Source organism: Hippopotamus amphibius, chromosome 3 (genome assembly GCF_030028045.1).
Source record: "Hippopotamus amphibius kiboko isolate mHipAmp2 chromosome 3, mHipAmp2.hap2, whole genome shotgun sequence".
Classification (NCBI taxonomy): Eukaryota; Metazoa; Chordata; class Mammalia; order Artiodactyla; family Hippopotamidae; genus Hippopotamus; species Hippopotamus amphibius.
The window spans coordinates 45,485,897-45,513,075 of record NC_080188.1 but is presented as its reverse complement, the minus strand read 5'-3'; the positions used below and the strand labels follow the sequence as shown (position 1 = coordinate 45,513,075).

The 27,179-nt window shown below is 37.3% G+C and overlaps 1 protein-coding gene across 1 annotated transcript in view; it reads right to left on the bottom strand.

Moving 5' to 3' along the window:
• Positions 1–23,409, bottom strand: part of LOC130849277 (alpha-fetoprotein-like) — a 39,009-nt gene extending 15,600 nt beyond the window's left edge. The window contains exons 1-11 of the mRNA XM_057728049.1: positions 23,323–23,409; positions 22,172–22,223; positions 21,884–22,025; positions 18,939–19,150; positions 15,171–15,303; positions 11,857–11,954; positions 10,903–11,032; positions 6,220–6,434; positions 4,610–4,742; positions 2,883–2,980; positions 837–975 (exon numbers count right to left, since the gene is read on the bottom strand). Coding sequence (XP_057584032.1) covers positions 837–975; positions 2,883–2,980; positions 4,610–4,742; positions 6,220–6,434; positions 10,903–11,032; positions 11,857–11,954; positions 15,171–15,303; positions 18,939–19,150; positions 21,884–22,025; positions 22,172–22,223; positions 23,323–23,407 — 1,437 coding nt within the window. The 5' untranslated portion in view covers positions 23,408–23,409. The remainder of the gene's footprint in view (positions 1–836; positions 976–2,882; positions 2,981–4,609; positions 4,743–6,219; positions 6,435–10,902; positions 11,033–11,856; positions 11,955–15,170; positions 15,304–18,938; positions 19,151–21,883; positions 22,026–22,171; positions 22,224–23,322) is intronic.
• Positions 23,410–27,179: the final 3,770 nt, after the last annotated feature.

The window sequence follows — 27,179 nt, the reverse complement described above, 5'->3', positions numbered from 1 at the left end:
TCAGAGAGCTTTCAGATAAGTGAATACATCCACGTACCGAGAGGGTGAGGCACCCCAAATCCACAGGGACAGAAGCTCCTGCACTTGGGACCCTTCCAGGGCTCACCCTACATATCTCTTATCTGGCTGTTTTTCTGTATCTTTTTCATATCCTTCAATAAACTGGTAACTGTTTTCCTGAGTTCTGTGAGCTGCTCTCAAAAATTAACTGAACCCAAGGAGGGGGGCGTGGAAAGCTCAGATTTGTAAGTAATGAATCAGAAGCACAGGTGACAATGTGGGCTTGTGATTGACATCTGAAATGAGGTGGGAGCAGTCTTGTGGAACTGAGCCCTCAACCTGTGACATCTGAGGCTATCTCCAGTTAGATAGTGTTAGAATTGAGTTAAATTGTAGGATTCCCAGTGCTTGCTTTGGGGAAAAAACAAAACAAAACAAAAAAAACCAACACTGAGTATTGTGAGTGTGGTAATCGTGTGAGAAAAGGAGAGACACTAGAGGAAAACTGGGTGTTTTCTCCTACACATTCTACTAGGATGACTCAGTCTAAAATCAGCAAACTCACTTTTGTAGACTTGAAAATCCAAGGAATAGACATTGGGATATGATCCAGGCAAAGGCCTAGTCAATCTGACATCCCCAGTTTTTGCAACATGACAATCTTACCCCTGCCGCTAATCAAAGACAATTGGAATGAACTGATCCGAAAGAAACTCTCCTGAGGACAGAATTATTAGGTTCCATTCATAGATGTGTCCACCAACACGAGATTGATTGCTGGGGCTTGGAGTTCAGAACTTTTAACAACAGGCAAACGCAGTCAGGGATGTGCTTACCGAGTCCTCCATGCAAGCAGACTGCTGCTCAGCGTTCAGTGGGCAACATCTGGTGGCAGCAGCTGCCATGTTCTTCGTGAACACAACCAACTCCTGGGCAGATAGTTGCGGGGCTTTCTTAGTATAAAGGACTGTGAGCCTGAAAGAATAATTTCCTCTTATTCCTGGCAATGGCTGTGTGCCCAAAATGAAGAATTCTACAAAGTTTTCCTCAATTTCTGACACTGTCTCTGATATGGGATGAGCAAGTTATTAGACTGGGTTTAAGTCTATCCTATTAGTTCTTGTTCCAGTGGCCCAATGGCTTATTCAATATACCTGGAATTCTCTTTCCCCCTCACGCAATGCTCCACTCTGATCCATCTTTTTTCTACTTATGAAGGATACTGTGATAGCTAATTTGGATGGCTGCAAAATCAGACTCATGGTAAACAGCTTCGGAAATAAATATATGCACACACCATTAAAGCATGTATTGGTTGTCTATGATGTGTAAGAATAGAAGCTACAGCAGCAATCAGGAAACAGGTCCTACTCTCATGGGCTCACACCCTAGTAGAGGAGATAGAAGAGCATACTCAATGTAATGAGAGGAATGCAGAGTGCTATAGGTGCACATAGAATGGCATCTAATCCCATCCCAGGGAGGTCAGGTAGGACTCCTAGAGGAAATGACATGTGAGCTGAGATCTTACAATAAAAATGAGCTAGGTGAAAGTAAGAGAGGAGTATTTAGAAAGTCATTGATTGTGATTTTTATTTTCTTAATTAGGGGGGTTGGGAATCGGAGAGAGGGGAAGGAAGAAAGCTTAACTCTAGGATCAGATTTACCTTGCTTTTAAGATAATTATGGTTGCTATATAAAGAATGGGTTTCAGGTGGGCAAGAGGCAAAGTGAGGGAAGAAAAGTCCATGCCAGTAATTCAAGTGATGGCCTGAACTAGGAGAGTGATAGTGGGAACTGAGAGATATGGAGAGAGATTTTAATGAGAAAGACTCTATAGAACTGGATTTGAGGACAATAAAATATCAGAATCACTTATTGCATTTATATTATAATGGAATTAGGGGAAGAATTTAGCTGTAAGATCCAATGAAGCAGCCAAACTAAACCAATGGTTCTTAAAGTGTGACCCCTGGATTGTCAGCATCCCTGGGTACTTGTTAGAAGTAGAAATCCTCAAGCCCCACCGCATACTTACTGAATCAGAAACTCTAGAGGTGGGCTGTGTCTTAACAAGTACTCCAGGTAATTTTGACGCACTCTAAAGTTTGAGAGCCACATGTCTAATCCTTAAACTAGACGTTAACAATTAAACACAACAGTAAAAATAATAATAAGAAGAAGAAGTCCAATATTCTAAAACAAGAATAATTTTTCTGGATCCATTATTCTGGGCATTTAATTTAAGCTCAATATTATGGGACACTGTATCAGACTGAAGTTTTCCCCAATGCTCTGCTTCTAAAGTAAGATCTTAAAGATAACTGAAAATTGGCTCTTTTTTTTTTTTTTTTGATACCTTAATCTTCAAAATACAATGGGATTTACCAGGCTCTCTGTACACAGAGAGTTGCGTGTGGTCCCTCTGACAAATAACTGAGGTATCCATTTATCTCTACTTTTGATGGTGAAAATACTGTATTTGCTATATTGACCTGACTTGAAACTTACAGAGAAAACCTAGATTAGATCTCTGGTGCAGCCTTGACTCCAAATTGCAGGCAAGCCCCAAACTGAATGTCCAGGTGAAAGGTAGAGGGCTCCTATGAGATTGCAGAAGGGCAGTCAGGGTCTGCTGGCTCCCTAACCTCTGGGCATTGATTAGAATCTGGAAACTGGCCTAAAAAGCAATGTAAAAGCGCCCAAGGTTATGTGGACAACTATCTTATCAAGGCAAAGATAGCTAGGTTAATTGTGAACCAATTTTTTCCTTGGCCTCTGAGATTTTAAGGTTGAATATAGACTCTCAGCAACTCTCAGCAGCAGGAGTTAACAAAAACTCACTGACAAGCATAAATCTGGACAATATCTTGGAAGCATACCTGTCATGGAAGTTACTATCTCCTAATTTCTCATGTAAATCACACTGATTTTTCACACGCTCATGGCTTTCACGAACCACTCTTTGAAACTTCTCTTCCTGAAAAATAAAGATAATCAGTGTTTATCTATTGTTGCAGCAATATGTCTTAAGGTAAGATTGCAAAACCATCTTCTGTAATAGTTTAATGTAACTGTTTTACTAAACCCAGGGTTTTATTTACTTAGTGAGTTTGTAAATGTTGAAAAAGCACATTTTGCTGTAACAGGAATGGAATGTACTTTGTGGAGAAGAAAGTGGGACAGCAAGATTGATATTTAGTTTCCTGTGATATGAACACATTTGTGGGCTTAAATGGCATATTTTACAAGCATAAAGCTAATCATCAAGCCAAAAAGAGGTCCTTAAAAGTAATTTATAGATCTAAGTTAAATTGATCAGAATGTGTGTGTGTGTGTATTGGTTATTTTTAATAATAAAGCATTTTTGTGTAAACAGTACAGATATAGAGATATGGATGTAGGTACAGAAATATAGATACATATTAAGAAGTCATGGTTTAATAAAAACACATACCAGACTTGAACATAGTAAAGCACTCCACAAATACATGTTGAAGGGAATCCCATGGAATTCTCAGAGCTAAATGCAAATTCAAAGAATTCTTGAACAGTGCAAATAAAATTCCAGTGAGAAAATACAAGGGATCTTGCAGACTTAGCTCTTTGGTAGGAGCACTGGTTATCATCGCAAGTAAGCAGACCCAGTCTACCTGATCCTAATAAACAGTTTGCTATAGTAAAAATTTTATGCAATTTGCAAACTGTTTGCCTGGATTTAACACTTAGCCTTGTTCTTACTGCCTGTGTGACATTGGACAAGTCACTTGAAACTTCTGAAACAATACTCTCATTTACAAAATATAGCTAGTCCTTATGCCATTACCTATCTTACCAAGCCGTCATGAGAAAAAAATAGGACACTGGTTGTAAAGCTACTTTGTAAACTATAAACATCCATGCTCCTATAAGGGACTATTATCATAATGATGATTGTGGGTCTATAGGTGGTGCTATGAAAGGGTGCTAACCTGCAGAAGACTAAATCGCCTTCTTTTAGCCTTCTCTCCAGGAACAAGATGTTAGGTGTACCTGCTTGAGCTCAAACTGGACAAGAAATGCCTTCATGCTCCAACCCCCCCGCCCCCCATAAATAACAGAAGCCACTGATTAGCATAAAAAAGCCAGAACCACCTGGCTCCTGGTAACTTGTGGATAACAGATCAGGTCAGAGATTTGTAAGACCATCTGCTTTTTCCACGTCAACTGCACAACAGGAGCTGCTGACTGTGAGCAGTATGATTTCTGGCCTGAGACAAGGACAGTTTCCAGGTCTGCTGGACTGATGGAAACAGTCAAACTTCCCCCACCCTAATAGGTTATATTTTCATGCTACCTGGTACCATGCCAAGCAAACTTTAAAGAGAAGATTGCACGGAGAAGATTTCATAAAACATAGAATTTATAAGGCAGTGACTCACACAGAAAGTTGCTACCGTGTAATGATGTGGCCTTTGGTTTAGACGGAAATCATAGTTTCTGTGTAGTGCTTGCAATGAGAAAGAATACGCATAATCATCTTACAAAAGCATGGCATTACTAACAGCCCTGGACTTTTCCTTAAGTTTGTAATCACTTATGAGAAACAGGTTTAAAAAAAAGAATTTACCCCATTGCTATAGCATTCCAGAGGATTTTCTAATTTACAGCATTTTCCCAGTAAGTTTTGATATACTGTAGCCACTCTTAAAATCACTGGAACTGCCAACTCTGAATGTCTTCTTGAATATTCATAAAGAAACCTGTAACCACATGAAGCATATTAGAAAGTAAACAGTAAGTTTCTGAAGCCATAGTTTTCTTTCCAAAGCCAACTACGACCATGAAATTTATTCAATATTTTAACTGACTTTAAGGTATTTGAAAATCTTGGGAGGCTGGCAGGGAGGTTTTATTGGCTATATTTTGAGATAAGGAAACCACTCAAAAAAATTACGTGATTTTTTTCCAAAGTTACACAGTAGTGAGTGGCAGATCCAAACTTGAACCTAAAACATCCTGATAAGCTTCAGTTCCTGGCTCAGGGTCTCTCCTTACTTTTACTAGAAATTCCTTTCAAGTGTTTGGGTAAGGACATTTTTCTTGATCACATTTGAGGCTAGATTTTATAAATGTTAAAAATTTTTTTTTTAAGACAGTGCTGACTAGGTATTAAATCACTGTCTTCCCCTGTTTTCCACATAAGCCATCAAGCATGAGTTATCCATAATCTACACACATTCTTCTGGGTTACAAGAAAGAGAAGATTGGACTCTAGAATATTTTCAAAGGAATCATAGTACTGCAGGAGGGACACCTGAATTGATCTTATCTGACTGCCTCAGTTTACAAATGGAACCCAAAAGCCTGGGGAAATTAAGTCACTTGAACTGCATTTCAAAGCTGATGCATGACCAAGCTAAACTGGAACTCAGGTCACTCAATTCACAGTCTAACGTGATTTCCATTAGGAAGTTGTGCCTATTAACTTTTTCAGTATCAAATGCAAGTTTAGGGATAAGTGAGTTTAGGTAGTGACATTTACTTTTATAAGCCAGTGTCAAATGTACTATCAGAAATATAGCTAAAGTCACTCTACAGAAAACTTTGAAGAAAACGCAAATTCTTATGGTTTGTTGGAATTTAGTTGCTCCAGATAATACTTCACAAAGTGACTTTGGAAATATTTCAATCACTCAGTAATATTGTCTTAATATTATAAAATATTGAAATCAGTTTACCTTATGCCCCAAATAATTTGCACTTCTGAATGGACACCAGAGATGTTAGAGCTCCATCTCTTTAATCCTGAAATGCCACACTATGGCTTTGAGAGTAGATATTAAATTAATTAGAAGAGCTGGCCATGCATACCAATATGAAACCCTTACTTAGAGATGACTCTAAGTCCCTCAGAGTAAAGTTTGCCCACTCTTGACACTTGCTGTGTTTTTTAAAATTCCTATATTAGTTGTCAACATTTAAGAATCAAGAGACTTCCAACTTTCCTCAAAATGCAGTTGATCCAACCACCCAAAGCCTACATTCCCACATAGCAACAAGTAGCTAGAGGCAAATAGTAGCTGCAACCTTGGACTTCACAAGGCATTTCCTCTTGGCCATTTAACCTTTCACTCACATCATTGGCTCGCCTCTGTCCTCATTCAAGTTTGCAACCTTTCCCAAAGAATCCATAAATGCAGTATCCCATTATTAAGATTTTACAAAAAGCTATATTACTCTTGTAGGAGGTCATCTTGCTTGTCAGTGAATTGTTTGCATACAAACTGGTCTTCTGTAAACCTGCTAAGTGGCAGAGATGAGACATCAGGTTTGTGATCATTTTCTGAGTTGATAATGCATTCCCCTCGGAATGGTTCTGGCAGTTCACAGCATGGAGTGATCTTGCTAGATAGTGTAGCCTGTTTAGAGCAGGTATAATTCATAAGCTGGCTCTATAAAACATAAAAGGGAGAGGTTATCATTGATGACCTCATTCTGAACTTATTGTTATTAGTAGAAAATCAGAGAAAAACTTGGCATCTTATATTGCTTTTTCCCTGGCAAACTAAGAAACCAAAAATGTAATTTCAGTGACTAATTCCAATAAGAAAGCTTCTTTATTTGACCTTACTCAACTGTCACAAGTTCTTTTAACATCTCTTAGGGAACTTAAAGGGAGACAGACTGTACTATTGTTTTCAAGTTTAGCCCAACAAAATAAAAATGAAGAGTTTTATTACTTTCTGTTGTTGTTGTTGTTCTGGGATCCCAGTTTTGAAAACATTTTGCCTCTGTCATTTTCTATATACATTACTATAATATTACTATTACACTTACATATTTACTTATATATACATATACACAAATAAGTACATGTGTGTATGAACAAGCTAGTCTCTATACTTAAGAAACTCATAATCTAGTTGGAGAGTCAAATAATGAAACAACAATAATAATGCATTATAAAACAAATTGTTAGAGAAATGCACATATTATATTTTGGATGAAAAAAGAGAAATTGGCAATCCAGACTGGATAAAGGTCAGAGTGAAGATCTTGAATGATTTGGGTCTTGAAGGACAAATAAAAGTTCATTGGAAACAGAGAGGAAAAGCATTCTAGAATTATCCATTTTCATATATAAAGAGTCTTAGAGGTGACAAACCGGGCATACTTGGGAAATGATATATAGAACATTTTGAACTCATTGGGAAAGTTTAGTTGAGATTAAGATTAAGGGATCTGGTGAGAAGAATGTACTGAAGACCTAGATCAGAGAGTGGTAAATTGAAGCTGCATTATGAGGTCAGGTTGAGACTGATAAGGGAGTGTGTACATTAGTTAAGTGACGAGCCTGCTCTCAGTGGCTTAATAGAATCCAGTCTGTTTCTTTCTCAATAAAGTCCTTTTGAGAAGGGGAGGTGTATTGCCTCTGGGCAGTAGTTCTGGGAATCAGGCTGACAGAGGCACTGTCATCTTCAACCTGGAGATTCTAATATTGCCCTCAGATTGGGGATGTTTTGGACAGGAGATTTTATAGGCCAGGTCTAGAAACGACATAAATCACTTCTGACTAGGCTCCACCTAGGTGTGAGACTGGAGGAAGTGTCATTTTCCAAGAACTCTGTCTTAGAAAAGAACAACAAATTAAATAGACCCTTTGCAAAACTAATTAAAGGAGAAAACATATATGCAAAGGGGGAAAGGAGGTATAATTACATAACTGATGTTTTCAGTTATCAAATAACAATATTGTCATGTAGAACCCTGTATTTCTAAATGAGAAAATGCTAATGAAGGAGACTTTTTAAAAGAAAATGTGTATTTTAAAACCTGACAAAAATAAGTGCAGTTGATTCTCATTATTCATAGTAGGTATAAACACTGAATTTGTGAATATTGAATCATTTGCCCTAGAGGCAATACAGTTTTCTGCAAGTCCCTGGCCACATTTTCATCAACAGATCAAGACATAACCTTGTTTCGTGTATGTTTCTGTTTAAAAACACTTTATTTAATATACAGTAGCCAACCCCCCTTATCTGCAGGGGATACATTCCAAGACCCTCAGTCAATGCCTGAAACTGCAGATAGTACCAAACATTATATATGCTATGTTTTTTCCTGTACATACATATCTATGATAAAGTTTAATTTATAAATTAGGCACAGTAAGAGATTAACAAACATAACATAATAAAATAGAACGATTGTAATATACTGTAATAAAACTTATGTGAATGTGGTCTCTGTCTCTCAAAATACCTTACCGTACAATTTTAGTGCCTTTTCCATCTTAACTAAGCACTTATCACGTACTGTGGCCAAAACTTTTGCAGTTTGAGGTGTGACAGCAAAACTAACATGAGTTTATTTTTCCTTCTTCACAATTTCACAGATAAAATATTTGTTCTTACCATCGATCTTAGCAACCTCAGCATATGATTTTTTTTCTTTCTTTATGAAGTTGAGAATTTTCACCTTTCCACTTAAAGGATCTTTGGAGGATCCAAATCACCAGCGTTACTACTCTTGTGCACTGGGGCCATTGCTAAGTAAAACAAGGGTGACTTGAACACAAGCACTGCGAGCCCCGGGCAACCAATCTGAAAACCTATACGGCAGCTAAGTGACTAATCCCCAAGAAATGCCAGACAAGGGATGATTCACATCCCAGGTGAGATGGAACAAGATGGCACAAGATTTCATCATGCTACTCAGAATGCAGCACGATTTAAAACTTATAAGTTGTTTGCTTCTGGATTTTTCTGTTTCGTGCTTTCAGAGGGAAGTTGACTGTAGTTAACTGAAACCTCAGGAAGCAAAGTGGGGGATAAGGGGGACTACTGAGTATTGGTGATTTATTCACATTGAACTCACAGCCACCAACGCTGCTCCTCACACATGAAAGAAGCTTATCCAAAATACACATTCTCTCCACAAGGCACATCACAGCTTCTAGGAACACTAGACAACACTTTAGCACTATACTCAAGGCCATTTTAAACAGCTAAATCATCAACAACAAAAAAAAAACACAGAAATAAGAAAAAAAAAAAACAGCTAAATCCTCAACAAAAAGTACAGAAATGAGAAAAGTGGCACTAAACAGACCACTAAAAGAACACTTGTTTACAATATGAGAGCTATGATGAGAAGGCAGAGAGCATCGCCTTGTTCTATTGCAGCTGGAACTATGAGCATCTGGCAACTGAAATTTCCACTGCCTGAGCCTGCACACATCTGGGAATGACCACGAAGTGCTCTGAGTACTGATTTGGGAGTTACAAATAAATTTTGGCATGTAGGTTAATTTACAAGTACAGAATAATGAAAATTGACTAAAAAATGTTTAAATAAATCCTTAACAAAAGAAACGGAGAAACTGTCACATCAGTTAATATCTCCATCCCTGCTCCAGCTTCACAGGCAAACCTTCAGGACACAGGTGAGTTACAGTACTAAAGCTATTTCAGAGAATTCGAATGGAAAAAAATTCTAATTCTAATTTATCTTTTAAAAGTGAGCATAACTGGACACCGAAATCTGATATGGTAGGTGCCAAAGAAGAAAGTTCTAGATCCATTTCACACCTAAAGATAAATGCAAAAATTTGACATATATATACATTTATATACATATATGGAGAGAGAGAGAGACCAGAGATAATAGTAAAATAAGATTAACTTGAGCAATGTAAACATGGGTAAATATTAAGAAATCTTTTAATATAATTCATCAAAGGATATGTCAAACAACAGAAATCAAGTGACCATCTTAAGAAGACAAAAGAATATTTACTAATGTTCAGAATCCGTCCTATTCAAAACAAAACAAGACAACCTCTAAAACAGAGTGAAACATCTGAATACATAAACAGCATCTTCGTCAAGCCAATAACTCTCAACTTGTTTCCTTTACGGTCTGGAATAAGACAGGAAGGCCAGAACTATCTGTTATTTTATATTGCTTATGAATACTTTCCAGTACAATTAAATAACTGGAGATTGTTCTAGGATTCCTGTCATAGTATAGACTATAACGGGAGCTACTCTAGAGTTACCAGTTTGGCATGGGTACGCTTTATGGGTTAGAGTGTTCTCGTCAACGATTTTTCTATTTAAATTGCTGTTGTTACCCATATCCCTTAATCTGTTAGGTAATGGGACTCAAATGGTTGGTGGTGAGGGTTCCTGCCTATAAAAGTCATAGATTTCTTACTGAAATCATGATTGTAGTTTTTCTTTGTTTCTATTTTATTTTTTATCAAGATAAAAATTATTAAATCTTCAAACTTGCACGATGAATAGGAACATACTTGTAACTTATGATTTACTAAAACCTTATCAGGATTTTAACAGCTACAGTTTTTTCCTTCTCTGGGATTTTGAGACTTTACATTGGGACGTGGGGCAGGTGAGTCCTATGCTAGTGTCCAGGACCCAGCCTTTGCCCCTTGATGCCACATTTTTGTTTTTTTGGTGGTTTCTTCTTTCCTCCAGGCTGATACAGCCTGAGGGTATAGTTTGCAATTCTAGGACTTGCTGGAGATTCTAGGGTGAATGAAATACAATTCCAACTTGGAAGGAAATTAGCAGTCAGCACTAAAAATTTAAGAATAAAAGAATAAAGTAAGACAGAGTAAGGAAAGAAAGAAAGAAAGAAAGAAAGAAAGAAGGAAGGAAGGAAGGGAGGGAGGGAGGGAGGGAGGGAGGGAGGGAAGGGAGGGAAGAAAAGAAAGAAAGAAAAAAATTGTTGCATGAGATGAGAAGAGAGAGGAGGGGAGACACCATTCTGTTGGTAACATTGGGAAATGATAATCATTTTTTTTAGATTCATTTATACCACTGTCATCTTTATTTTAAAAAGTACAAGTATTTTAAAGGCTGAAGTGAGTTTTAAGAAAAGAGAAAATCTTACCCTGCCAACCACACATGCTACTGCATTACCTTCACAACAAATCTGATGCAAATTTTTAATATCCATGGCCAGTTTTGCAATTTCAGAAAAGTCAGCTTTAGGTTGCTTTTTAGTCAACAGAACCAATTCCCTAAAGAAAAAAAAAAAGTATATTTAAACAGTTTTTTGAATTCAATTTTTCCTAAAATTAGTTCTAGTTCATTTAGTAACCAGAAGAATAGAAACACATTTAGAAATGCAGGATGAAGAGAGTTGTATATTATAAATGTTCTCTATCTCTACAGTGATAGAACCCAGAGACATACAAAGATGTAAGTCACAAAATGAAAATTATTCAATTCATAATCGTGTAAATACAGTCATTTTCATCATTCAAATTATTGCTTAAAGAAGTTGGGTTGCTTAGATAGGTGATTTAGGAATTTATCTGACCCAGCTTTCCAAATAAAATTCTTTATCATAAAGACAATAATTATAAGAGGTTTGGTTCTCTCTGTCCCTCTCTTTGACAACTGAAAACCATCCCTGAAATTTTTCTAGAAATATGAAAAATGGGCTTGTATAAGGAGAACTGAGCTTCCAGGCAGCCCAATGTTGTCTTAAATTGGGGAACTAGGTGATATAAGGAAGATGCATGTCTTCAGGGGTAAACTTGGACAGAAACATAATCTGGGCCAAGATAGAGGCACACTGAGTAACATTGAATTCTCCTCCCACTACACACTCCTCCATCCCCACCCCAAAAAACACCACTGGCTTTTTCTGTTCTACATTTAGAACTAAAATCTTTCTTATCCTCCAAGAGAAAAATACCTTTTGTCCTCCAGCCTTTACCATACAGAACTACTAAGAGTGTGCATCTGAATGTACAGAATCTTGTGTGCACTGGAGAAAAGCCTAAAGGTTTTGAGCTGATGGAAGAAGTTGAAGCAGCAGATAGTGTAGGTAACTTACACTGCTTTTGCTACTTTGTGGTTGAATTTAATCCCAATTTCACATAAATGGTGATGCCTCAAAGATATTTCTCTAACGTATTTTCTGATGGGTTCTAGCTGTAATTAGAAAAACAACTCATCAAAAAACTATGGTAATAACAGAAAAAGTTCATCTCATGTTTAGTAAAGAAGAGAGAAAAACAAAAATCATGTATCTTCTCAAAATTAGAAAATTTTTATTGTCTTATCTATGAGGCCAAATGTGAAAGCATAATTTGGTGAAGGTTCTGTTTTTTGGTTTTGGGGGTTTTTTCGTTTTTGTTTTTGTTTTTATAAAATAGCATCACACTTCCCCAGAGATCGTTGGTCCCAGAACTTAGACATGTAGCATATAAATGACAATAAGAAAGTGAACAAACAAAAATCCAGAGAGCCACTAGAATAAATTTCGATGATGTCTTACAGTTGTATTTTGGTTTCATTCAAATTACTAGCCCTGTCATCTTGAATGTGTCTCCAAATGCTTATCTATGATACATGCACCAGTTTTGCAATATATATTAATGGAGTTCCCCCTCAAAGTGTTCATATTCTTTACCCCCGAAGTTTGACTTTTCAAACTCTATTGCAAATGTTTCTGAATAAATAAAAATATAATTTGTGTCAAAAGAAGAACACGTATATTTTGTTATGGTAGCAAAATTTTAGGGACAAAATGTCTCAAAAAAATAGTGATGGTTAAATGAACAATGGCACATTATTTTTGAAAGGATGTATCCTTCTAATAAAATGTACATATATTTGTCTCTAACCAAAATTATATATTCGATTTGATCACAACAATATGTGAAATAAAATCTGTGAATGAAAAAAATGAATAAAAGGAAGTATACCAAAATTGGTATCTCTGTGTGGTGGGAATATAAGTAACATTTTAAAATTTCAGAAGAGCTCTATATACTCACTTAAAACATTATATTGACCATGTGTTATTTTTACTTTGGGTAGCGGCACCTTACAATGCTTGTTTTTAAGAACAAGTTAGAAAATGTATACAGAGGCAATTTCAAACCACAAACCTGGCACAACAATAATAATTTATACTTTATAATTAATTATAAATATAATTATTATTTTTATCCTTATTTTGTTGTATTATACTTATTTGAAATCAAATACAAACAAGCTTATCCTCTTCTTCACAAGACAGTCTGTGAAGGCTTAACTTGTAAACCACATTCTCTGATCATAGGCACAATTTTTACACGATCGGCTATGCAATTTTCTCTGGGCAAGGAGTGAGAACTTCTAGGAACAGACATCCCGGAGGCAGCAAGACTAACATCACAAAGTGAGGGAAAGGAGAAAAGAACTCTCAGCTAACTTAAAAGCATCTGCTTATGCTTAACGTTATAGGGGCATGGGGATGGATCTAGAGATTGTCATACTGAGTGAAGTAAGTCAAAGACAGATATCATATGATATCACTTATATGTGGAATCTAAAAAAGAATGGTACAAATGAACTTATTTATAAAACAGAAATAGAGTCACAGATGTAGAAAACAAACTTAACGCTTATCAGGGGGAAAGAGAGGAGGGGGAGAGGTAAATTGGGAGATTGGGACTGACATATACACACTACTATATAAAAAATAGACAACTAATAAGAACCTGCTCTATAGCACAGGGAACTCAATACTCTGTAATGACCTATATGGGAAAAGAATCTAGAAAAGAGTGGATATACGTATGTGTATAACTGATTCACTATGCTGTACAGCAGATACTAACACAACATTTTAAATCAACTATACTCCGATAAAAATTTTTTAAAAAATTATAGGTGCATGTTATACATTAAGGAAAAATTTCCTCTGAAAAGGGTTAAGATTAAGAAAACTTTGTAACACATTACCTAAAAACAGTAACCTCCATAAAAAAAGTTCATTCTTCCAAAATGCCAGGTAATGAGACATAAGCCTACACAATCATTTGCTTTTGTTGTTTTTAATAATATGAAACCAAAAGGAGAAAAAAATGGCTCTCCTACTTAGGAATTCAGAATTGGCTTCTGAAGGAATTGGAGTTGACTAAGGAAAGAATGGAAGAGTGGTAAACATGTATATAAGTAGCTTTAATGATAATAGCTATGATTATTGAGTACTTAGCATGTGTCAGAGACACTTTAGATACATTATTTAATTTCTTACACAAGGTAGACAATGAGGAGCTCAATAGGATAAAAAGGTTTAGAGGAATAGAGAAATAGGGGTTGAGAGGAATATGAGAGAAATTCTCACTGAGGAGATCAAAGAAAACAGTAAGGAAAAAGTGGCGCTGCACTTAGCCTCGAGGAATTCATCAAAATGATCATCCGACTACTATTCATTTCAGCATGACCTTCAGAAAATCCATCTAGGGTGCCTTCTAAAAATGGTTATTTTGTGTTGATATTCAGAACCTTTAATGAGCATACACAAAAAGTACTTTTATCATGGAACTAATCACTAATTTGTGTCTATTCAATGAAGGAGAAAAGGCCACATGGTTAAAATTGTGTGTGGCTAACTGTATTTTCCAAAGATAGCTATAATAACTTCTATCCCGTGTTCTTCTTATAATGAGCCTTTGTTACAGTGTATTTACTTTCCCTTTCAAGCTGGTGAGGTTTTATGGTATTTCAACCAATAGAGTATAGCAGAAGTAACTTTTGAAGCCTGGTCATAAAAGGCCATATGACTTCTGCTTTATCCACTAGAATACTCATTCTTGAGACTTTGGCCATGTGTCAACAGTCCAGCTGCCCTGAGGCTGCCATTCTGTGAGGAAGCCCAAACCATCCAAGGCGGAGGGACCACATGGAAAGGCCCTGAGATAATGTGAGAAGAAAGCAACGTTGAACCAGTCTCCAGGTGCTTCAGCCCTTCAGATCCCCGGCCATCCACGGCAACCACATGAAAAATCAGGAGCCAGAACAGCCCAGATGAGCCCTTCCTGAATTCCTGACCCGCTGAAACCATAAGAAGTAATAAAATAACTGTTGTTGTTTTGAGCCACTAAATTTGGGGGTGTTTTGTTATGCAGAAATAACTGGAATATTAAATATTTATTATGAAGAGATACTGATGCTAGATCATGCTTCTCAAATTCCAAGGGCTATGTGAATTGCTTGAGTATCTTGTTACAAAGACGTCTTATTTAAGCAGGTCTGGAGAAGAGCTTCAGGCTCTGCGTTTCTAACAAGCTGCCAGGTGACGCGTATGCTGCTGGTCAGCACTCCACACTTAGCATAACAAGTCCCTACATAACAGTTGACATATGAATAGGTTACCTTTATCTGGAAGCATTCAGTCTTATTTTCTTCTTGGCAACATGACTGAACGGCTGTTTCATAGCAAGCAGACATGGTCAGGATAGTGGGTCCGTACAAGAATGGATGCTTCCTAGAAGTTTCATAAATGTACCTGTAATTTGACAAATACAAAGTTTTATCATTTAGAATTCAAGAACATGTGGGACACTGTTTCTTTCTCTTTTTTTTTTTTGTCAAAAAAATATCATTAATGAAAGAAAAGCAGATATCTCAAGTTAAGGAATTTAGTGCTTTTCTACGTATGGGAAGGTGCACGCTTTGGGCTCACTGAAATCATCCCTTTGATATGCACCTTAGCTCTCTGGGGCCTGTATTTTCACATCCTGAGTTTCCCGAGGGCTCGCCACAGGGAGCGGCTTGCAGTCTGATGGCTACTAGGCTGCGGGCACTCTTTTCAGCCCTGAGTTTTCTCAGCTCATGTTGGAGGATTGCAATCGTTGATGACTGAGACTTGCATATTGATATGGCAGGAAATATTCCATTTATAAATATTTTATTTATCAGTCCCTCCTCTTGGCCAGAAATTCGACCAATATTTGGGAGACATTTCATGACCAAATTTTGTCCCACGGCTCTGGGAGGCTCATCCAGGATCAGGTGAAATTTCTTATCTGACACTGTTTCCTAAAAACTTAGGATTCATATAGTTTTGTGGACCTGAAACTTCTAGAATTTCATGGTGACAGAAGTGGATAGCACTGTACTTCAATGTATCAAATGTTCACTAAGGACACATCACTGTGAGGTTAGACAGTGCCCCTGAAGTGACCAACTGTGCCTTCTGGGCCAGTGGGAAAAGAAAATCAGTATCTAAAATTTTTCACATTTATATAAGTAGTAGAAGGTAGAAAGTTCAATAGTCTAAACTGCTTGTAAATGGAGGATTGTACACTCGGTGAAGGGGAATTACATTTAGAGGCTACTGGTGGGTGAAGAGGAATCTCTCAGGATCACATAAGTTCTTTCTAGACCAGAAAAGTTAATACCATTGTCCTCCAAGATGGGTCCCTCAATGTTCTGGTTGGTTACTAAATCCCAGGCTTTGCTTCTCGAATTTATTCTTTACACTCATTATAGAGCCTGGGCATCAGGCCTGCCTTTTACTTATAATATCTCTTCACACTATTCCACAAAGCTTGCTCAAATTACTTGCTCCCCACCCTCCCCACCACACACAAATACCCAAGGAAAGTTGATACTGCAGACAAAAACTGACTTCATGCGCTCACAATCCACCTTCTCTTCTTGTGTTCACAGGAAGACTACTTTCCCAGCCTCTCTTGCAGTTCGGTGGGAACATATAACTGAGTTCTAATCAATGAAATGTGAATAAACATGTCATACACCACTTCTAGGCTTGGCTATAAATTACTTTGCCCAGTTCCCTAGTCTCTCTCTTTCTTTTTGGCAATAACCTTGGAAATATGCTCCAGATGGTATAGCTCCAAGATGGAAGCATCTTGCATTCCTGAGTTGCCCCTTGGAGGAGAGCTGTCAGGGGCTGAGCTGAGCTGGAGAAGATGGAGCTGCTAATTTCCAGAGTAGCCAACGAAGACAAAAAAGTCAGAATGAAAGTATACTCAAGGCTTTAATTATTTACAGGGATAGTATAAGTAAAAGGCTAAACTAGAGACAATTCTGACCCCCCCCAACCTCTACCCTCACCCCTGCCCCTTACTCTTGGAAGTTCAGTCAATGGATTTGTTTCATTTCAGCAAAGTTTCTCAAGCCCAATTTGTAGAAAAAGAAAGCAGAATTGACATTATCAAGATACAACTGCCACCCAAGGTAAGGCAAAATTCTTGGTCGATAGGAAACTTCATTGGAGCCATTCAATACCTCCGCTCTCTATTAGACACTGGGTATGCTAAACGAAGAGTTCATTTTTGTGCCGCAGTAACTTAGTTCCCGTAGACGATTTTCAGTATGAACCAACCTAATTTCAAATCTCCAAAGGCAAAGTTGAACTTAGTATAAGGAAAAAGCTTTCTAATGATCAGTGCCATTTAAAAATAGAATGTCCCTATTGTAAGGTAACAAAGGGTCACACTTGGTTGGAAGTTGTGTACTAAAATAAGATATACAATAACATCTTATAATGATCAAAACTGTTATTGAAAATTCCTTAGATAATCCAAAGATACAATAACTACACTTTGGTGTATCTATATTCTATGCTATCTTTTGATAAAACCGAAATAGCTGACTTTTCCTCCAGGTTTGATATGTTACTGTTTCCTTGGTTGAGAATTAAATAAAGTTGTTGGCTTATAATTATGAAGCAAGTAGTTAGAAAATTATTTTCCCCTGGATATTTATAGTTGTATGCACATAAGTTAAATTAGCATATAAAATAACTCCTTGATACTGACTTAATTGTAAATGTTCAAGAAGAGATTAGAGGGAAGTTGTTGTATGACAAAGGGAGTTCAACTCGAGGATGGAAGATGCCTTAGAGGACTGGGACGGGGAGGGTGGGGGGGACTCGAGGGAGGGTGGGGGGGGAGTCGAGGGAGGGAGGGAATACGGGGATATGTGTATAAAAACAGATGATTGAACTTGGTGTACCCCCCCAAAAAATAATTAAAAAAAAAAAAAGAAGAGATTAGATTCACTGCCTGAGTATTGGTTAGATTTTGTAATCTCTGAATGTCCAACCTAAACCTGATTTTATAAATCTCACCTAGAGTGGCTAGCACTTCAATAAATGGGTAGCCAAGCTCATATTATAGTTTCCCATTTGGTTGCCCCTAATGTAAGACAAGTTGGAACCGGCCCAATCCCTTGTCCCTTAGTCCTTTCTCCCCAAGTGCCTGGGGCCATTTAATTCCTTCCTTGAAGGCTCAGTAACTTCTGGGGTAATTCCACCCCTGTATAGGTGAATTAAAAGTGTTTTGTTGTTCAACATCAAATCACCCTGTCTGTTCATTCATTTGTGGTTTAGAGTTTCATATCTAGAATTTGAAATCAAACCACCACCATGTTTCTTGCACTAGATCCAGCAATCAGATCTTTCCCTTATTCCTGGTGTCTGAGTCTGTCTTGACCAGATGGCCAGAACTGCATTCCTTGAGAACAGAAGCTTTGTACTTCCCCTGTCATTTCTACCTCTCTCTGGTATTGCTTTCCTGCCTCTAAAGCCCAGTCATTTGCTCGTACCTAACTCTCAAAACACAGACTTCTATGCTAACTAGGAAACCAAAATACGAGCTTGCCTACCCACTGGCTATAACGCTATCCACTCCAGGTGAGAATTATAGAATCAGATCTTTGATATACAATTATTACTTATTCCTAAGTTCCCAATGACAGACTCTATGTCCTTGCCTATCAGATACCTCTCCTGCTATCCCTTGGTGAACCTCCCAAATACCAGCCCATTGCCTGAGCTATTACCGGCTCTCTGTTCCCAATAATCTGTTTATTATGCTTTGCCTCCTAGACTGTATTTTTCAATATCATTTGCTACTGATCTGACCAATCTAACCTTTAAGGAGATGGGTCCTTTACAGATCCCAGTCTTTTTTAATGTTTCATAGCACAGATATTTTCATGCCCTCTTGGGTTCACTGAGGGAAAAAAATAAATTGAAGCTCAAATTTTCACTTTAATTTTATATAATAAAGCATTGTGTACTCGAAGGCTTTTATACTTAAAAAAAAAGGATTTGTCTTTAAAATTGGAAAATACTCTTTTTCAAAGAACTGGCAAGGAAAAGTGACTTACCTCTCTTTCACTGGCACTTGATTCTCTCTGTCCATCTCACAGATCTGCTCAGGATTTGAAATTTGGAATATATCTCTGTAACCTGCATCATCCTTTTTGTATAATAGGAAGCACTTGTGTCTTGCTGAGTTACTTATATTGCAACAGTCGGAAAATACATGTTTGTCAACCATCCCTTGGTTATTGCAAATATACTCTAGGAAGGTAGTCATCTGTAGGAGGAAATAATAGCTTAAGGGGAGGCACTTGTGGTCTACATTTATAACCACAGGAAAGTTAAGGAATTATAAAGAAAAGGCAATTGAGTGCATAATGTTATACTCTGTATCCAATAGTTCCTGGAGATAAGCCCTTTTGCAAGAACGCCTTTTAAAAGGTTAAGTCTAAATTCCCACATGCTGGATATTGGCCAAACAGAATTTATCATTCTCGCCCTACCTACATAAGTGCTTTATTTTCATACAGCTGAGAGGTATTAAAATAAACATAAGCCAAAATGTCCAGGACTTAAAGAAATCAAGGTATTTTTAATAAGAATTATCCACCAAGAAATAGGTGTTAGTTTGCTTTCCTTGCTTCTGATTGTTTTTAGTTGGTTTCTATGGGAACTTATTTTAAAAACTGAACTCTGAGGCAATGTGTATTCAGTGTCAAATATTCAAATAGAAATGTAATGATTCAGTTTTCAAATATCTTTGAATGGCAGTAAATGTGTGTGATGTTCTAAACCTCCAATGACATATGCTTCCAGATCTGAGGGATAAGGGCAGAAAAGGGTCATCTTTTGAAATGGAAATAAGAAGAAATCATTATAAAATAAGTGAGGCTAGCCACTGGCAGAAGTACTTATTTAAAGTGTGTCTCTAAGGACTTCCCTGGTGGTGCAGTGGTTAAGAATACCCCTGCCAACACAGGGGACAGGTGTTCGAGCACTAGTCCAGGAAGATCTCACATGCTGCAGAGCAACTAAGCCCATGTGTCGTAACTACTGAGCCTGTGCTCTACAGCCCGGGAGCCACAACTACTGAGCCCACACGCATAAAGCCAGTGCTCCGCAACAAGAGGAGCCACTGCACTGAGAAGCCTGAGCACCGCAAGGAAGAGTAGCCCCCGCTCACCACAACTAGAGAAAGCCCTCGTACAGCAACAAGACCCAACGTAGCCAAAATAAATAAATACATAAATAAAATTATTTTAAAAATAAAAAAATAAACTTTATAAAGTGTGTCTCTAACATGGATGGACCTAGAGACTGTTATACAGAGTGAAGTAAGTCAGAAAGAGAAAAACAAATATCGCATATTAATGTATATATGCAGAATCTAGAAAAATGGTACAGATCAACCGGTTTCCAAGGCAGAAATAGACAAAGATGTAGAGAACAAACATAAGGACACCAAGGGGGGAAGGCAGGGGGGAGAGGGGATGAATTGGGAGACTGGGATTGCCATATATACATTACTAATAAGAAAAAAATGTCAAATTGTACAAGTTAAATATATGCGTGTCAATTTATTGTGTCAATTACATCTCAATAAAAGTTCGTAAAAAATAAAAAAATAAAGTGTCTCTAATTAGACTAATGATTTTTCTATGACTACTTAGATTCTAATAAAAAAATAGGTAGGTTTGGGGACTTCCCTGGTGGCACTCCCAATACAGGCGGCCCAGATTTGATCCCTGGTCAGGGAACAAGATCCCACGTGCATGCCACAACTAAGAGTTCACATGCCACAACTAAGGAGCACAAGTGCTGCAACTAAGGAGCCTGCCTGATGCAATGAAGACCTGGAGCAACCAAATAAATAAATAAAATAAATAAATAAATATTTTTTTAAAAAATAAGTAGGTTTTAGCCCAAGAAGATGGAGTGGAAAAATCTATAAATAATATTACTCAGCTATAAAAAGGGATGAGATGGAGCTATATGTAATGAGGTGGATAGAACTACAATCTGTCATACAGAGTGAAGTAAGTCAGAAAGAGAAAGACAAATATTGTATGCTAACTCACATATACAGAATCTAAAAATGGTACTGATGAACTCAGTGACAAGAACAAGGAAGCAGATACAGAGAATGGACTGGACAACTTGAGGTTTGGGAGGGGGCGGGGGGTGAAGGGGAAACTGAGACGAAGCGAGAGAGTAGCACAGACATATATATACTACCAACTGTGAAATAGATAGTCAGTGGGAAGTTGTTGTATAACAAAGGGAGTTCAACTCAAGGATGGAAGATGCCTTAGAGGACTGGGGCGGGGAGGGTGGGGGGGACTCGAGGGAGGGTGGCAATATGGGGACATGTGTATAAAAACAGATGATTGAACTTGGTGTACCCCCCCAAAAATAATAAATAAATAAATAAAACTTAAAAAAAAGAAAAAAAAAGAAAATTATTTATTTGTATTTAAATTGTTGATATGAGAATAACTGATCAAAATATATGTAGATTATAAGAATATGTTAGTGTTTATCAAGAATTTTTCTAATCACAAAATAGACATATTTTATAAGAGACGATAGTAATTTTCAAGATTTTCTACTAAGTGGGAAAAAAGCCTATAACAATATTCACCTTTTTCTTCTTTTTTATACTCTCTTAGGACCTTTTTAAAATTAGTACTTTATTTTCCCAGGAACCTTTATATGAGAGTAGTATTCTAGTAAAAGAGACAGAGCAACCAACTTAATAAATTGGCATTCCAGGGTACAATTCATTCTCTTGAGCATTTGTTTCTCAGAGTCTGATCTCTCAGATATGAACTGATAAACTGTAGGTTTACAATCCTACAAAGATTATATCTTGAGTGTGACACATGTACATATTGTTGCCTTAAAATCCCTTGGCTAATTATTCAATCATCTCACCTTATAATCACATCTTTTGTTTGCAATTTAGTTTAAAAAAAGAGAGAGAGAAAAAGGCAGAACATGATTCACCTACCAATTGGTGACAGCATTCTGAAGGTGACTCATGTGGCTTGAGGCTCTGGCACTTCTCTGCAAGATCTAGCAACTCTTTACCTATGGTTCGTACTTCTTCGTAAGTCAGTTTCTGAAGAAACTGTGCAACCATGATGTTAGTGCTGAAACAAAACACTTGTGTGAATGCTGAAGATAGACTCAAACTCTTTTCCATCATCAATCTTGTTTTATCACAGCCCTACTCCCCCCCAAAATAATTCATATAATTTTAAATTTCAAACAAAAGAACATTGATAATAAAACTCACGCAGCTCTTAAATTTTCCTCTAGATAATTCTGGCTATTAGTGTGCTGCGTGGCTGAAAAAAAAAAAAGAGATTTTATTTGCAAAAGATGAAATTTTCCAAATTGAAATCCCCCTTTACAATTCCAATCTATATTTATTCACTCATAAATTTCCAGATCTGCTTATTTTTACACCATAAATAAGAACAAATTATAAGAATATCTCTTTTATTGTATTTAAACTGTATTCTGTGAATGATTTATTTCTATTCAAAGACATAAAGTAGTTGAAATCTGTCATAGGCCTACAGATAGGTTGCATATACCTGTATTGACACTTCTGAATTAATTAAACTTGACTCTTTGGTTATCTAACTCTTATTAGAAGTTACTAGCACACACAAAAAACACTAAGAAAATTAAAGGCTGGCATTAGGAACAAAAGTATAAACATTAACACTTTGCCAGGCTTAATTTGGCAAAGGCAGTGTCTCATACATCTTGGATTCCCTCATCATCTTCATCTTCATCACCTCCACACATCACCTACCATACATATGCTCTCTATTGAAAACTGTCTTCCTTCTTATAGCAATAGCTTCGAAAGAGCTTAGCAGCTATCTAACAAAGAAATTATTATTATTTGCTTTTAGAGGCAGTTATTCTGAGTTCAACTTCTAGCTCTGATACTTAATATGGCCTTGAGAAAATAACTTGAGCTCTCAGAGCTTCTGTTTCTGTATCAAAGGTAAACAACTTCTACTACATTGGGTGGTTGTTAGGATTAAATGAAAGCATATGTGTGAAGCATTGAGCACAGTGCCTGGCACACAGCAGGTACTGAATAATGTAGCTCATGGGATTATTCTTGCTACTATAAACACTATTGCTGTATCTAAAATCATTTATCCAATTTTAAATACAAGTTTGAAATGTATCATTCTCCCACCTAGAGTGGAAATGAGGTGGAAATGGAAGATGAGCTCTTCCTCTGCCTCAGTGTATTAATTCTATTTCTGTATCTGTTCCACAGGTTAATTTCTAGCAATTTTCAATGACTCTATTGACGGTGATGAACACTGAGAAAAACAAGCCTTTCCATGTGTATGTTAGTAGTCATTATGTTTCACCTCCTGGCACATGGATGTATAGATTTTAAGTAGGATTCCCTACCTGCATCTAGTAAACTTCTCTGAAGAGTCTGACATTTAATGTAGCTGAAGAAAACAAGAAAAGATACGTGTCTAACAGTCTTCATCATTTCAGATGAATCTTTACAGAAGGTGTTCTATCATTTGAGAGAACTGAAGAATCCTTTTATATTCTTTCCAAGTAATTACTATTAATAATTAACCTTTTTCTGGTGAATATTTTTCCACTATGGCCACTATGACCCTCAAAAAATTAAAAAAATTCATGACAAGGAAGAAATATTTTTGATAGCATTCATTAACGAATACTGGATTTTAAAATGAGTCATGTCAATCTACTTGTTTTTTCAAGATTACACCACATAGGCCTTGGAATAAAGTAATCAATAAACACTTTTGGTAAATATCTCATTTCCTAGAAATGCTTGCTGACATGTACAAAGTTCTAAAGTGGCAGGAGATCAGGTAAACATGTACTATCCCAGATTCAGATAAATGGTGAAGGCCCAGGTTTTAGTGCTGGGCACATTTTAGGTCCCTGGAGAGAATGGAGAGCATAAGTCTTGGGAGTACACCCAAGGGAATGCAACCTAATTTACTGAGTGCTTGCTATGAGTCTGGCACTTTATATGACTGTATTTAGATAGCAATATTCTTATTTCTTGAATAATAAATTAAGACGGGGTCATATAATTTGCTCATGGACTCACAGGTAAAACTTCAGGTCTGTCTGATGTCAGAGCCCATTCCACCCAAGAGCTAGTATTAAAAACTGAGGTCCCAATATCCCTCAGCTATTTTCTTCTTTGCCTATCATCTAGTTCTTGGGTCTAGGGCAGGACACAGGTGATTACTAATTAGATAAAAAGCTTATGCTAAATGTAAAGACTAAAAGTTTTGGAAATGGAAGATCACTGGTTAATACTTTAACCATTCCTGTCATCAGTTTCCTCATTTATAGATGGAGGATTTGGACCGGATAATCTTTAAGGCTGGCAGTCCATTGCTTGATTCTGCTACCCACATATTCTCATTTCTGGTTTCCTAGGTGAAGAAATATCACAAGTGAGAGAGATATTTGCCGGAAAAACAACAACAACAAATCTTATTAGATTTGGGACACATTGGCTTATGGTGAAGAATATGGATGGCCCTGTGTGGCAGAAAACCAGGGTTAACAAAGGGAAGGCTATCTTTGGCAGGTTTCCATATGCTTTTCAGGGTCCTCTAAACAGTCCTAATGTTCAACATCTCTTTCTGTCTTGCATCCTTAGAGCTGTTCCCTTGAGATCTTACTCTAAGCCTCCTGTGACTCTCAGAAAGATACTATATAGCATAAGGAAATATATTCAATATCTTGTAATAACCTATAATGGAAAAGAATATTAAAAAGAATATATATATTTATATATATATATATATAGAGAGAGAGAGAGAGAGAGAGAGAGAGACCTATTACTCTAGGGATAGCACATCCTTTGGATGAGTGCTTCCAGACTGTCACCCATTGCAGACTTTACTAATTGATCACTGAACTCTTTCTCTCTGAACCTAGACTAGCCTTAGGATCATTCACAGCACAATGCCACATTACAGCCATTATTAATTGATTGGAGCTGGCACCTAAAGAAAAAAAAATTGTTATATGTGTGCTAAACTGATTCCTCTTTTTAAAAATTTTGGACAAAATTAATTTCTCATGGGAATCCTTCCCTCACAGTAAGAGATTCTTAAAGACATAAAAAAATGTTAAGTTCTTTATTAGTGATTAATAATAGAATTTTAGACCAGAGGAAAGACAAGCTGTGGGGATTATTTAATGGGCTTTGTGATAGAATTCAAAAGATAGTACAGAATTTGTGCTCTAAGAGAGGAATATCTCTATGCTGACTTTTAAGATCAAAAATGGATGGTGTCCAAGTTCAAGACACAATGATGATTTTTAATAAATATTATTCTTACAGCAAACCTAATTCTCGTCCAAGTCATAGACACTGAGTTTGAAAGAACCTCAGAAAGAGCAGGGCTGGATCCCTGGATCCCGCCAAAAACCTGGGTGGTGATGCACACACACATGCCGTCTTGGCCCTCATTATACTAGAAAAGCCTTCCTGCATCGAGTGAGCCCAGGCATGTTCTCTTCATTGGCATGAGTTCTGTCTGAGCAATACGGAGTGTGTGTGATTCGCCCTTGTTCCGAATCCTCTCTTCTCCAGGCAAAATATGACTTTCGAATAAATCATGCCTTTCCCTCCTTTCTTTACATCACACTGGTCACCTGCCTTTTATCAGTGTGTTCTCTGGCACACCAGAAGAGAGGGTTACATGGCAGTTTCCTCTATGATAATAGAGTCATGAGATGGCAGAGATTCCTGGGTCTCTGGTTTCATATCTGCTGCTCTTAGCGCAGCACTGGACACAGCAGCATTTGCTATTAGGGACAAAAGTGTTTCCCTTCTCTTTGCTAAACTTGTTTATTTAAGTAAAATTTCTTCCTTTTTATCCTTGCTAATAAATGAGAGTATTTGGAAAAATGGCAAAAAGGACAGAATAGCTTGGTGAATTAAACACCTATTATCTGCTGGCCATTGTATTGGATACTTTTTTTATATATAGTAATTTAATACATTTCTCTAAAGCCTTTGTGACGTGGGGATTATTCTTTCACTCTATGCCAAGAAATGGAAGTCTTAGATTGTGGGTACTTGTGCTGAGGCCACACAGCAAGTTACTGGCAGTAGGAATACAACCCCCCATCATCTCATTTAACTGTTGTTACAGTTAAATGAGATGATGCATTGAGTGCCGGTGCCATGTGCTCCCACAGCAGGGCTTTTTCTATCCTGCACCTGTGGCATCGTATGTGATTACTTACTATCCTTCTCCCCTGCCCAGCAGGACTTAAGAGCCATGTCTGATGGCCTCATATTTGCATCCGCAATGTCTGACACACAGTAGGAGCTAATAAATATTTGTTGAATAAATGCGTGAGAACCCCAAACACTATGTTCCAAATGTTAAACCAAAAGAACTTAATATTTTCATGTATTATCTCTTAGATGGTCATCACCTTTCATCTCAGACATTGAAATACCAAAAACCTTAAAAGTTTAGAGGACAGCCAAGATCATCAAGCCACGAGCCCATGACCAACCTTCATTTCCTGGCTCCCCAGTTCCTACCACTCCTTCTGCTTAGATGTAGCTGCCAAGCACTTACAGCTCCAACATAGCAGCAATTTTGGGGTGGAATGGGGGGAGAAAAGAGCCACCATCACTGATGCCTTGAGCACCTTTCCCCCATCTGAATAACAGATTTTATAAGGCACCCACAGCACAGCCATACCTAGGAGGTAGTATGTATAGTGGCTAAGAATATTCTTCCGAAATTAGAGGGCTCAGATTCAAACCATGGTTCTGCCAATTACTAGTCGTATGACATTGAACAGAGTTATTTACTTCTCCAAGCCTCAGTTTCCCTGTCTGTAAAATGAGAATAAGAAATGTTTACTTTATAGAGTTGTTACAGTTAAATGAGATGATGCATTAGAAGTACCTATGACAATGTTTTTACATTGTAAACATTCAGTCCCTGCTAGTAATAGCAGTAGTAGTAGTAACAGTAGTAGTAGAAGTAGTAGTAGTAGTAGAAGTAGTAGTAGTAGTAGTAGTAGAAGTAGTAGTGGTGGGCATGCTGAATGCCCACAACTCCCCATTTTCTTCCCAGTAGCAGCAAGAACAAAATCTGTGAGGATTCTGCCCTCACAATCACTATTTCAGAGCCCCATCTTCCATAAAGTAGTAGATTTAGCCAGTGAGCCAAAGATCCTGATGGAATGAATGACTCTTGATTGTTTAATTTTGTTAACAAGTTGACACA